Genomic DNA, 14,026 nt, shown 5'->3' with positions numbered 1-14,026 from the left:
ACTCTACCTCAAGGGACACAAGGATAAAATAAATGAATTATAAACTATTGACCAAGTGATACTACGTTCCATCCAAGATGCATAAAATGAATCATGATTTATCACCTTTGTGTTGGAGGGAATGTGGGAAGGAAGGAACCCATGCTCATATATGGTGGCAGTGCAGCTTGATCCAGCCATACTGGGCAAAAGCACTGACTCTAATAAAAAAAATGGATGGGACAGTAATAGAATTGGACCCCTGGAGATGTTTGTTCCATGCGAAAGGGGGTTCTACAGAGCAGCACTTACTCCATTCCTGCTGAATGCAGCGAAAGCACCAATCCCGAAACATTGGAAAACAAAGGAAATGCCATTGATAAAGGACTGGTTTAGAGAAATAGATAGAACAAGGATAATGGAAGAACTAATATGTTTCCAAAGGAACTCAGAAGTAAGATTTCAGGGCATTTGGAAAAAATGGCTAGAATTTAAACAGTCCCAGCTAGCCGCGTCTTTGGATCGGTGAAGGAGCGGTGTGTTTACCGCTCCTCCACCGCTCCTGCCCATTGAAATCAATCAACATTACAATTGTTCTATAGCTTGTAGGCGGAACATTCGACCGGAAATATACGATTGCGGCGTCGTACAGTTAGCTTCTCTGTCAAACCTTCTTAGAACATTCGACAGACACCATAAGCCTTCAATGACAGATCCGACCTTAATTAATTCAGATTTTTGGACAAATGCATTTTTTTACGAAACAAAATAAATAAAAACTAATTTTGGGAGTAACTAAATAAATACTTTTTTCCGACAAAAACTAAATATTTCAGTGTGCACATGTCTAATAGCCAGATCCATTGGACTCATGTTCTCAGGGTTTAGGAAGCGATATACTAACAGAAGCACTCAAGCGGAATGCGGGACGTTCCGTCTCAGTCACTATGGACCAAAATCTCAGAGGAAGGTTTCCAACACCTTGTTGAAACTATGATACGAAGAATCAAGGAAGTTCTGAAAGCAAAAGGTGGGGGGGTGTGAATGTATGTTATGTGTTGATCTTTCTGGGGCACCTTTAGACCTCATTCACACCTGAGCGTTTTGTAGCTTGAATCCTCAAGCTACAAAATGCTGGAGGGGAAAAAATCTGATATTCTCTATGGAGATGGTTCACATCTCCACTCCAAAACGCCTGAAGACAGAAGCTCTATAATGCCTGAAGCTCAAACAAGTTCTGGGACTTTTTTTAGGCAGATTAGGGCGTTTTTCTGCTTTTTACATTGGTGACCTTTTGACATGTACAAAATCGCGGCAAAAATGGGTTAAAAAACTTCACAAAAATTGCGGCAAAATCTCGGTAAAATTGTGCGACTTTCTGCCTGAAAACGCTATGCTCAGGTGTGAATGGGGCCTGAAAGTCTGTGTTATAAATGTTTGTGGCTAGTTTGAAAATATAAAGTGTTGAAAAATTGTTGATATAACAGTAACAACCTAACTCAATAAAAGTACAAAACTGTGCTGCTTCTTCTTCCCATCCGGTCACAAGCTGGGGGTGGGTCCATGACAGCCCGGCCTCAGAGGAAGTAAATGGTGGAAAACAAGTACTCTGGGGACAACTCCAAATGAAAGTTGTATATTGCAGCAAAATTTGTTTTTTAATTATAATTTTAATTGCCATTTTTTGTTTCTTTTACTGGAATTTCTAGATTTTTTTTTTTTTTTTTTTACTGAAGAAGTTGGGAAACTAAGTAAGCATAAAGACATAAAAAGAAAATCCCACTTCTGCTTACTAGAAGTTTTGACTTCTTTTGAACTGGACCAAGGAGACCAAGACAAAAGTTTCTAGACATTACAAATTTTCTGTCATGTCTCTCTACAAACAAACTCGGTATACTTAATGACTGAATAATGAGAACTCCAATGATTTGTTTCAGGAAGATCAGCCCGAGGGGTTAAGCTACATTTCTCCCTTAATTGCAGAGGCCATTAGGTATATAGCAAAAAAAAAAAAGACTTGATACTGTATGCAATTATCAAGCTCCAGAGAACCGCCAATTAGAACTCTGCCAGGATTTGAATTAAAAAAAAAGAAAAAGGACTTTGTGATTAGGTGAAGTAATGATCCAAAAGAGATTAGTTCTGTTCAGATTGTACTCATTAAAAAAAAAAGAAGCTATAATTCTGAAAGTCTCAAAGTCTTCATTAACCATTTAAAAGGTAGAAGGTGGTGAACACCTGTCTGAATTAGGGGACTTCAAAGGAAAATTAAGCTTTTTGCCCGCTAAATAAGTAACGATCTAAGAATGAATTATGCTTGTCAAACAAATCAAGGAACTTTCATCATGTCTGTAATCAGCATGTACAAGAAGGTGATTAACAATGGGAAAACCTCCTTCATTGTCCTTTCAATCAGTAATTAAGGATCTCTTGTTCTGTCGTCTACAAAACTAACCATGAATCTCCAGATAACGGGCAATGCATCTTGTGTACGGGTTTTGAAGTGGATTGCTTTTTCAGCTAGGCTTAAAGAGAATCTGCCATCAGATCATTTATTTCAGCAACAATATTTCGATAAGATTATTCTGTATGTCAGTGGTTCTCAACCTGGGGGTCGGGACCCCCTCGGGGGCCTAATAACAAAATTTCCAGGGGTCACCGAATCCTGGGCTGTTCCTGAAGCCCGCACTGCTCTCCCAGCCTTCAGGACTGTCCCTAAAGCCTGGGGCCACCCACTCAGCCTCTTTGCAGCCGCCCATTCGGTTCAAAGCATGGCTGGGGGCAGAGACTAAAGGTCAGCTGACTGGTGAGGAATGTAAAGTGGGAGGGGCTAGATTTCAGCATAGATGTCACTGCTACAAGACACCACAAAGTCGGAGACACAGTGAAGCCGGAAGACACAGTGAATAACACTGCCTGTGATTAAAGCTGCCATTAAAAGTCTCTACTACAGTTCTCAGATCAGAAGATGACCTTGATCAAGAGCACCTAAGTTGGCTGATCAGAACTCCCCCTCAGCACTTCCACTCATACCATCCCCCCCCCCCCCCCCCAACCAAGGAGTAGCAGAAGGAATGAAAATAGATAATACGTGGAAGGCAGAGGAAAAGGGGGGGGTAAAGAAAATGGAGAGAAAGCATAAGAGAAAGAATAAGAAAAAAGGCTAGAGAAAGGGATGGAAAAAAAATAAAAAAATAAATTAGGATAGAGAGAAATAAAATGGAAATAAGGAATACAAAGAGAGTGGTACCTCCTAAATTGTATCATAAGGGGTTTTACTACTGTACCAGTGGAAGGGACTCAGGGATCGCTAAATGTCCGTGGATTAGGTGCACAAATTGCTCATCTTGCGTTGGGTGCTGACAACCCATGCTACGAAAATATTTTTACTGTTCGGGGTCCCCAAAACTTGGGAAATTTATCAAGGGGGTCACAGGACTAGGAAGGTTGAGAACCACTGCTGTATGTGATAGAATGTATTTTATGGATATCCCTATAAAAGCCTTCCTTGTATAGACACTCAACAGACCCAAGATTTCTGTTGTGTGCTGCCATCTTGGATGTGACGTAAGCAACCCCAGCAGATTTAGGGCTGTCACCTAAGTGATGCTCAATAGTAGCCCTTCTCAACCCTTGGCCCCAGAGGAACCCTTGAAATAATTTTCAGGCTTTGGGGAAAACCAATACATTGGTGGACAGTATGAAAAATGCTTAAATTGGTGGCAAGAATGCCCCATTACAGTGGTGGTCAAAATGCCACAAATACAGACAACTAAAAAGATCATTAGTGCCATTCTGGCTGGCTCTGACATTTGGTTTTGGTCTTGGAACTATGCAGGCACCGACACCATCAATTTGAAGATCACTCAACCACACCTCAAGAAACTCCTAGCAACAAAAAGGTTATTTCCGATTAATGGTTGAGCACCCAGTAAAGTTGGAACCACATCCCAGGAAGGTAATGTATCAAATGGGAAGAAAAAGGGATTTTAACAGTGTTGATTATATGAATAATGATGTGAAAAAATTGTAAAAAAATACATGTTTTAATAAGTATAAAGTTAAAAGACATCAACAGTTATTGTCCAGAAAAAGACAATGTTCCCTTTTTTTTGGAGAATTACTGTTGATGTCTTTTAACTTAATACTCATTAAAAAACATTTTTTTTTACTAAAAATACATTTTTTTTTACTAAAAATACATTTTTTTCTCATCATTATTTATATAATCAGCACCATTAAAATACAATTTTTTTCTTCCCATTTGATAACTCCTAGCAACCTCTGAAGAAACCCTAGAGTTCCATGGAAATCTGGTTGAGAATGGCAACTTTAAAGCATTCTCCTTCACTGCTCCTCTAGCAGCGACATTAACTCCAGTGATGTAAGACAAGGGACAAAGATGCTGGGCCAGCCTAGACAGTCAAAAAGGATAATTGGGAAACTGGAGAAAGTGCAGAGAAGGGCAACCAAACTGATAAGAGGCATGGAGGAGCTCAGCTATGAGGAAAGATTAGAGGAACTGAATTTATTCTCTCTTGAGAAGAGGAGATTAAGGGGGGATATGATCAACATGTACAAATATATAAGGGGTCCATATAGTAAACTTGGTGTTGAGTTATTCACTTTACGGTCAACACAAAGGACAAGGGGGCACTCTTATGTCTAGAGGAAAAGAGATTTCATCTCCAAATACGGAAAGGTTTCTTCACAGTAAGAGCTGTGAAAATGTGGAACAGACCCCCTCCAGAGGTGGTTCTGGCCAGCTCAGTAGATTGCTTTAAGAAAGGTCTGGATACTTTCCTAAATGTACAGAATATAACTGAGTACTGACATCTATAGGTAAAGTTGATCCGGGGAAAATACGATTGCCTCTCGGGGGATCAAGAAGGAATTGTTTCCCCCTGCTGTAGCAAATTGGATCATGCTTTGCTGGGGTTTTTCGTTTTCCTCTGGATCAACTGTGTGTATAGAATTGGGTATATGGGATTGTATGATATTTTTTATTTTATTTATTTTTACGGTTGAACTGGATGGACTTGTGTCTTTTTTTTCAACCTGACTAACTATGACACTATGTAGATACTCCCAGAAGAGAAGCATATATTTATATGCAAGGAGGAAGGGGCTGTGCTAGAAAAGCGACACATCCTGGAGTGATTGAAGGCTCTAGCAAATTCAAAGTCAATTGCAAATGAATGTAAAATAATTTATAATGGAAAAAAAGTATTTAAAGCTGTGCCTGTAAGAATTTTACAAGCCTGGTCATGATATCACATGGATTTATAAAACACAGGGACAAGCTAAACTTAAAAAAAATAGAGCTAGGGCATGACCTAGAGGAGGAGGAGAGGGAAGGAAATCTCTATATGCAGAAGTACTTCTGTTGTTTACTCAATTGACCCTAATCAAATTTCTATGTAGTCCACTTCAGTGGTTCTCAACCTCGGCCTCAAGTACCCCCAACAGGCCAAGTTTTAGGAATTTCTCTCAGATAAAATAGCTGTCCAAAATACCAAGCCATTGAATCTGATTTAACCACTTGCCGACGACTGGTCGTCATATGACTTCCTGGGCTTTGTGGTGGATCTGAATGATGGGTGCAGCTACAGGCATCATTCAGATATCAATGTTTTCAGCCAGCCATTCCCTACACCATAAGAATGATCATAGCGGCTGGTCAGCCGCTTGATCGTTCTTACAGGTGGTGAGATGGGACACCCCCCTTCCGCTGGCCCCGGATGTTTACCATAGAGATTTCCAGTGGACCAGATGGTTGCTGGAGACTCTATGATCGTTGGAGGCTGGGCGTGATGTTATGACGTCACGCCCTGCCTCTGCATTCAAACAAACGGTGCCGCCTCGGCTGGGAAGCTGAAATAATTTTTTTTTTATTTATTTCAGACTTCCCAGCCTAGAGGTGAGATGTGAGGTCTTACTGACCCCATATCTCACTGTAAAGAGGACCTGTCATGCCATATTCCTATTACAAGGGATGTAAACATCCCTTGTAATAGGAATAAAAGTGAGCAAAATGTTTATTTTATTTTTTAAAGTGTCAAATTAAAAAGTAGAAAGTAGAAATAAATAAAAATAACATTAAAAAAGTGCCCCTGTCCCCATGTGCTCGCACGCAGAACCAAACACATACATAAGTCCCGCCCACATATGAAAACAGTGTTTAAACCACACATGTGAGGTGTCACCGCGAACGTTAGAGCGAGAGCAAAATTTTAGCCCTAGACCTCCTCTATAACTCAAAATATGTAACCAGTAAAAAATTTGCAAGTGTCACCTGTGGGGATTTTTAAGTACCGAAGTTTGGCGCCATTCAACGAGCATGTGCAATTTTGAAGCGTGACATGTTAGGTATCTATTTACTCGCCGCAACTTCATCTTTCACATTATGTAAAAAAATTGGGCTAACTTTATTTTTTTTTTTTTTTTTTGTACAGAATGAAACTTTTTTTTTTTTTTTTTTAAATGTGTTTGAAAAATTGCTGTGCAGATACCGTGCGAGATAAAATGACTGCCATTGTATTCTCTAGGGTATCTGCTAAAAAAAAACATATATAATGTTTGGGGGTTCTATGTAATTTTCTAGCAAAAAAAGTATGATTTTTACACGTAGGAGAGAAATTGGCCTGGGTGGCAAGCGGTTAAAGCACATGTGCAAGATAAAGTTAAACCTGGAAAACACGTCCTGTTGTGGGTACTTGAGGGCTGAGGTTGAGAACCACTGGTCTACTTGAGCCTAATTCCACAGTGCTCTCCACATATCTGATTTATCACCATTGAGATTTATTCCAACAAGACAGGTACAGCTCTGAGGCCTCGTACACACGACCAAGGAACTCAACGGGCGAAACACATCGTTTTACTCGTCAAGTTCCTTTTGAGGCTATCGAGGAACTCGGCGAGCCAATTTTCTCCATTCCCGTTGAGGAAAAAGAGAACATGCTCTCTTTTTGGCTCGACGAGTTCCTCGACAGTTTCCTCGTCAAAAAATGTACACATGACCGGTTTCCTCGGCAAAAAAAAAAACCTAGCAAGTTTCTTGCTGGTTTTTGCCGAGAAACTTGGTCGTGTGTACGAGGCCTGATTGTTGGTTATGAGTAACCCATGGGAAAATCTTTGCAACTTTTACCATACAGAAGGAAACAATTCTATGTCTCCCCTACCCAGCTGGATCAACTTCCTGGATCAAAGCATTGTTATAATAACCTACAATAGCCTACCTTTTTTTTTAGAGACAGAAAGAAACCTGCAGTTGGTATGTCTGGAAATAGTCCTGCATTCAAACAAAAAAATGGGCAAAAAAAACCTTCATATTTTAGACATGTGCACACTGAAATATTTTGTTTTGGAATTTCATTTTCGTCCGAAAAATTAATTAATTTCCGAAAATCCGAATGAATTAAGGTAAAATCTGTCAATTGAAGGCTTATGGTGTCTGTCAAATGTTTCAAGATGATTCGATGGAGCAGCTAAACTGTACGACGCCGCAATCAAATGCTCCGCCCACAAGCTATAGAATAATTCTAATGTTGTATGACACTAGTAATAATTATATTTATTAATTATTATTACTAGTCAACCAACATTAGAATTCTTCTATAGCCCATGGGTGGAGCATTTGACCATAAATGTCCGCGCGTGGCGATCGTATGTTTTTAGCTGCTTCTTTGAATCTTCATGTCTCTAGAATGTCAAATCTTTTCTCTCTATGTCGAATAATCTTGGACTAATAGTGTTAGGTTAGGCACTTTCAACTGCAGACAGACACAGATCACCAACGTCACCTTCATGTCGAATCTTCTATCTATATCGAACTGTTGTCGCAACGAAACTAAAATAAAGCATTTTTTTCGGATTTCGGATTCTGCACATTTGTTATCGTTTGTTAAAACTAACATGAAAATCCCCGAAATTCAGATGAAAACAAATGCACATGTCTAATTCATTTAAATATATTCCTCAATGCCACAAAGAATATGAATATACACAATGTGCACCAAATGTTTTTTTTTTTTTGGAATCTAGATATTACCATCAAAAAGTAGGAGTGACATCATCACAGTTTTCTGCATAGACTGTACAGAGGGCAGAACTGTGGGTGGAGCCCAGCAGGCTCCACCCACTACAGACTGCCTTCAAAAAACTACAGAAGGGGGCGGAGACAAGACCAGTCACCCTGCACCAGAAGAGAGAGCAGCAGTGAGCGGTCTTTATTCCAGAGGCAAAAGTCTCACACTGGATTACAGATCTGGAATAAATATACAAAGCACATCAAGTTTTAAGGAAGAATACATGATGGATGGATTTAGACAATATTTGCTTAATATTTTGCTTTAGTTTCGAATTTTCAGTAATGTGCCTAAAAAAGGTTAACACTGTACAAACAGCTACCGTATTTATCGGCGTATACCGCACACTTTTTTGCCCTTAAAATCAGGGCAAAATCGTGGGTGCGCAATATATGCCGATACCCGCTTCCCGCGCTGAGTTTAAACTGTGCTGCCGACATATACCGAGCGGTTATGCGAGAGAAGCCGAGCATGGCCGAGCGTGCCCGATTGTACTGCGCTCGGTATATGTCGTTGGCGGCGTTCAAACACAGCGCGGGAAGCGGGGATCGATACTCGCTTCCCGCACTGTGTTTGAACGCGGCCGCCGACATATATCGAGCGCAGTACACTCGGGTACTCGGCCAGGCTCGGCTCCCCTCACGGTTATGCGAGAGAAGCCGAGCGTGCCTGAGTGTACTGCGCTCGGTATATGTCGGCGTTCAAACACAGCGCGGGAAGCGGGGATCGGCTCAGAGACCAGCGCGGGAGAAGTGGGGAGGACACCACTAAGGACGCCGGACCGGACAAGGCCGCCGATGGACATCGGGCAAGACACCAAAACTGTAAGTAATAAAACATTTTTTTCCAGGAATGTCAGGTCTAGATTAGGGGTGCGCGCTATACGCCGGTGCACATAATAGGCAGATAAATACGGTAATCATAAAAAAAGTAATTTTTCCCTGTCAAAAGATTAAAAATAAACATTTTTAAACAATAAAAATTGGTTGTCTGAGCATATACTCAAAATGGTGGGTCGCTGGTTTCCCAAAATTCAAAAAAATGGTGGTCACAGTGAAATGTCCTATTCCTACATGTTTCGCCAAAATGTCTTCCTCAGGGTCCTATTTGTGGCACCACCAGTCCGTTATCCAGCTCTGACATAGAATACAAAGACAATTACAGTGGAACCTCAGATTGTGAGTAACACGGTTAACAAGCGTGGATTACGAGCATAATCTGTTCCAGGAGAATGCTTGTAATCCAAAGTACTCGCATTTCAAAGCAAGTTTCCCCATTGAATTCAATGGAAACGAAAATAATTTGTTCCGCATTGACTTCAATAGCATGCAATACCGCATGTGGCCAGAGGTGGATGGGCGCCGGAGAGCCTTGGGAACACACGAAAAGGCTGACCTCTGCAAACATCGGAAAAGCTCGGGAACGGCCTAGTCTTTACGATTATTTCCGAACTGCTCAGAACGGCATTTATCGGCTACGATCTGCGCCGTTCAGCTCCACTCAGCTCCCGCGCTCCCCCACCTCATGACAAATGCGGTACTGCACACCACTTTGGCTTGAATCCTGCTCATTTTGCAAAACACTCACAAACCAAGTTAGGATTTTAAGAAATACAGTGCTCGTATTGCGAAACGCTCGTTAACTGCGTTACTCGCAATCCGAGGTTCCACGGTAATTGTCTTTGTATTCTATGTCAGAGCTGGATTACGGACTGGTGGTGCCACAAATAAATCCCCTGAGGAAGCCACTTTGATGAAACATGTAGGGATATTACACTTCACTGTGACCACCATTTTTTTTAATTTTGGGAAACCAGCGACCCACCATTTCCAGTATATGCTCAGACAACCAATTTTTATTGAACCTTTACATATATGTTTGTAGTAATAAAAATATACTTTTTTATATATATATACTGTCTAAATACATTACAGACCAAAAGTTTGGACACACCTTCTCAATCAAAGAGTTTTCTTTATTTTCATGACTATGAAAATTGTAGATTCACACTGAAGGCATCAAAACTATGAATGTAACACATGTGGAATTATACATAACAAAAAAGTGTGAAACAACTGAAAATATATTTCATATTCTAGGTTCTTCAAAGTAGCCACCTTTTGCAGCAGACACATCTCTAGAACTGGTAAGAGGAGACTGTGTGAATCAGGCCTTCATGGTAGAATATCTGCTAGGAAACCACTGCTAAAGAAAGGCAACAAGCAGAAGAGACTTGTTTGGGATAAAGAACACAAGGGATGGACATTAGACCAGTGGAAATCTGTGCTTTGGTCTGATTAGTCCAAACTTGAGATCTTTGGTTCCAACCCCCGTGTCTTTGTGCGACACAGAAAAGGTGAACGGATGGACTCTACATGCCTGGTTCCCACCGTGAAGCATGGAGGAGGAGGTGTGATGGTGTGGGGGTGCTTTGCTGGTGACACTGTTGGGGATTTATTCAAAATTGAAGGCATACTGAACCAGCATGGCACCACAGCATCTTGCAGCGGCATGCTATTCCATCCGGTTTGCGTTTAGTTGGACCATCATTTATTTTTCAACAGGACAATGACCCCAAACACACCTCCAGGCTGTGTAAGGGCTATGTGACCAAGATGGAGAGTGATGGGGTGCTGCGCCAGGTGACTACCTCTTGAAGCTCATCAAGAGAATGCCAAGAGTGTGCCAAGCAGTAATCAAAGCAAAAGGTGGCTACTTTGAAGAACCTAGAATATGAAATATATTTTCAGTTGTTTCACACTTTTTTGTTATGTATAATTCCACATGTGTTACTTCATAGTTTTGAAGCCTTCAGTGTGAATCTACAATTTTCATAGTCATGAAAATAAAGAAAACTCTTTGAATTAGAAGGCGTGTCCAAACTTTTGGTCTGTACTGTATATACAGTAAAACCTTGGTTTGAGAGTAACTTGGTTTGAGAGTGTTTTGCAAGACAGGCAAAATGTTTTAATACATTTTGCCTTGATATACAAGCGATGTCTTATATAAGAGTAGCGTCATGTCACAGCCGAGTATAAAAAAGAAGAGAGGAGCCTCTAAGTGTAGCTATATGGTTACATTTAACCACTTGGGATCCGCGCTATGGACGAAAGACGTCCACAGCGCGGCTCTCAAGTGCCGAGTGGACGTCTTTGGACGTCCTGTTGTTGTCATTCTCCATGCGCGCCGCTGGGGGGCGCGCAGCGGGGAAACAACGTGCACGGCGCATCGCTCGGGAGCCGATGCGTGTGCCTGACGGCCGCGATGTCCGCCAGGTACCCGCGATCGGCGGTGACAGCAGGGACGTGGAGCTCTGTGTGTAAACACAGAGCTCCACGTCCTGTCAGGTAGAGAGGAGACCGATCTGTGTCCCTTGTACACAAAGACACAGCATCGGTCACCTCCCCCAGTCAGTCCCCTCCCCCCACACAGTTAGAACACACCCAGGATACACATTTAACCCCTTCCTCACCCCCTAGTGTTAACCCCTTCACTGGCAGTCACATTTATACAGTAATTAGTGCATTTTTATAGCACTGATCGCTGTATAAATGTGAATGGTCCCAAAATTGTGTCAAAAGTGTCTGATATGTCCACTGCAATATCGCAGGCCTGACAAAAAAAAAAAAAAAAAAACGCAGATCGCCGCCATTACTAGTAAAAAAAAATCATAAATCTATCCCCTATTTTGTAGGCGCTATAACTTTTGCGCAAACCAATCAATATACGCTTATTGCGGTTTTTTTTAACAAAAATATGTAGAATACGTATCGGCCTAAACCGAGGGAAATTTTTTTTTTTTTTTTTAAATGGGATATTATTATAACAAAAAGTAAAAAATATTGTGTTTTCTTTCAAAATTTTCTGTCTTTTTATGTTTATAGCGCAAAAATAAATCGCAGTGATGATTAAATACCGCCAAAAGAAAGCTCTATTTGTGGGAAAAAATGATAAAAATATAATTTGGGTACAGTGTTGTATGACCGCGCAATTGTCATTCAAAATGCGTCAGCGCTGAAAGCTGAAAATTGGTCTGGGCAGGAAGGGGGTTTAAGTGCCCAGTAATGAAGTGGTTGATGAAGGTACAACATTTAGCAACTTATTGCTACACTTAGAGGCGCCTCTCTTCTCTTTTATACCCTGTAAAAAAAAAAATGCTTTGATATACAAGTGCTTTGGATTACAAGCGTGTTTCTGGAACGAATTATGCTCGCAAACCAAGGTTTTACTGTATTTGTTTCTAGCACCGTTACAATCCCATCCTCCTTTCCTTGCTATATGACATTTTTGGTTTTGGGGTTAATACCACATTGAGTACATGCCTAAAGTTCTTTAAATGCAGTTCTGTATTTCCCTGTAATGGAAGTAAATGACATTTTCCCAGCAAGACATTGTGTTTCGGAGGCTAAACATTCAGTATCTGGCACACAGAGAATATGATGTTCATGATGTCGGTGGTCACCTGTAATGGAGTCCAGCAGTGTAAGAATCATTTTCGCTGCATGCTTGATTAAAGGAGGCTGCTGTTGGGTCTTGGTGGCCTCTTGAGTGCTGTCAAGTGTGCCTGATTTGAGGCCTTCCTCAGGAAGTGAGTCAGTCTTGCTTGGAGGGGCATCGTATGAAGTTTTCAGCTGATCTGTGACATAACAAAGGCCATTGTAAGTCACACAATGTCACCAAAGCAGGACTCAGTCACCAAAACTGACAGATTTTCAAAGAAACGAGATACAATCAATGTCTATGGAAAGCCTAGAATGACACTTAGAATAAATAAATACATGCATCTTTACATAGAACAATGAATGGGTTTGCAATCCTGTAACAAAAATAAATAAAACATTTGTACTTATTCATATCATATCATAGAAATATAAATGTTTCAATAGCTACTTTTTGTATCCTTTTTGCAGCTGAAACAAAAATCAATCTTAAAGGGGTTGTAAAGGTAAATGTTTTTTCACCTAAATGCATCCTATGCATTAAGGTGAAAAAACATCCGACGGTACCGCCCCCCCGTTTTACTTACCTGACCCCTCGAAAGTCCCGCACGCGTCCACGTGATCGTTTTCGGTTCCCAGCCTGGCCGTTGATTGGCTAGGCTGGACGGATTGATAGCAGCGCAGCCATTGGCTGGCGCTGCCGTCAATCACAGAGGATGACGCGGCGCGCCGGGGGCGGGGCCGAGTGATACAGTCGGCGGCTATCACAGGAGCGCGCTCGCAAAAGCTTTCCACCATGCAAGCTCGCTCGCATGAAGGTAGAAAGCTTTTGCGAGGAGGAGCCGAGACAGCCGCCGAGGGACCCAAGAAGACCGGATTCAGGGACACTCTGTGCAAAACAAGCTGCACAGTGGCGGTAAGTATAACATGTTTGTTATTTAAAAAAAAAAATTCTGCCTTTAGTGACCCTTTAAGAGCCGGTTCACACAGGGGCGACTCGTCAGATGACTTAGTCGCCTGATAAGTCGCACTCCGCTCTGTACAATGGAACTGTCCTAATAGGAGCGACTCAAGTCACTCCGACTTAAAAAAAGGTTCCTGTACTACTTTGGAATGGACTTGCATTGACTTCAATACAGAAGTCATTTTGCAAGTCGTCTCTGAAGTCGTGGGCAGATCGCATTGCCGAGTCGCTTGGCAAGTCGTTCTGCCCCAGTGTGAACCGGCTCTTAGGCCTAGAGCAGAACAAGAGCTTGTTCACACTAGTGGCTAGCAGAGGCGGCTCTCTCATTAGGCAAATTAGGCAGTCGCCTTAGGCCTCGTCCCCACAGGGGCCTCACAGCCGCCTAATTTGCCTAAAGATTTGGTTAGAGAAAATACTATAAACAGTGAATTCGTAGTTCATAGAATTTAAAACTCTTAACATATGCAATTTATACAGTTAATTTTTATCGCTTGAATTATTTTTCCCATTATGGATGTGAATGGGGCCTCATTTCCCAGATTTACCTAAGGCCTCAC

The 14,026-nt window shown here is 41.4% G+C and overlaps 1 protein-coding gene across 4 annotated transcripts in view; it reads right to left on the bottom strand.

Moving 5' to 3' along the window:
• The window catches only part of KHDRBS3 (KH RNA binding domain containing, signal transduction associated 3), a 207,764-nt gene that overhangs the window by 119,523 nt on the left and 74,215 nt on the right, over window positions 1–14,026 (bottom strand). For all 4 annotated transcript variants that reach the window (XM_040355004.1, XM_040355003.1, XM_040355002.1 and 1 more), the window contains exon 2: window positions 12,529–12,702. In XM_040355004.1, the coding sequence (XP_040210938.1) occupies window positions 12,529–12,702 (174 nt within the window). The remainder of the gene's footprint in view (window positions 1–12,528; window positions 12,703–14,026) is intronic.

This window comes from Rana temporaria, chromosome 5 (genome assembly GCF_905171775.1).
Source record: "Rana temporaria chromosome 5, aRanTem1.1, whole genome shotgun sequence".
Classification (NCBI taxonomy): Eukaryota; Metazoa; Chordata; class Amphibia; order Anura; family Ranidae; genus Rana; species Rana temporaria.
The sequence above is the reverse complement of the archived record's forward strand: the minus strand, read 5'-3'. Positions and strand labels throughout refer to the sequence as shown.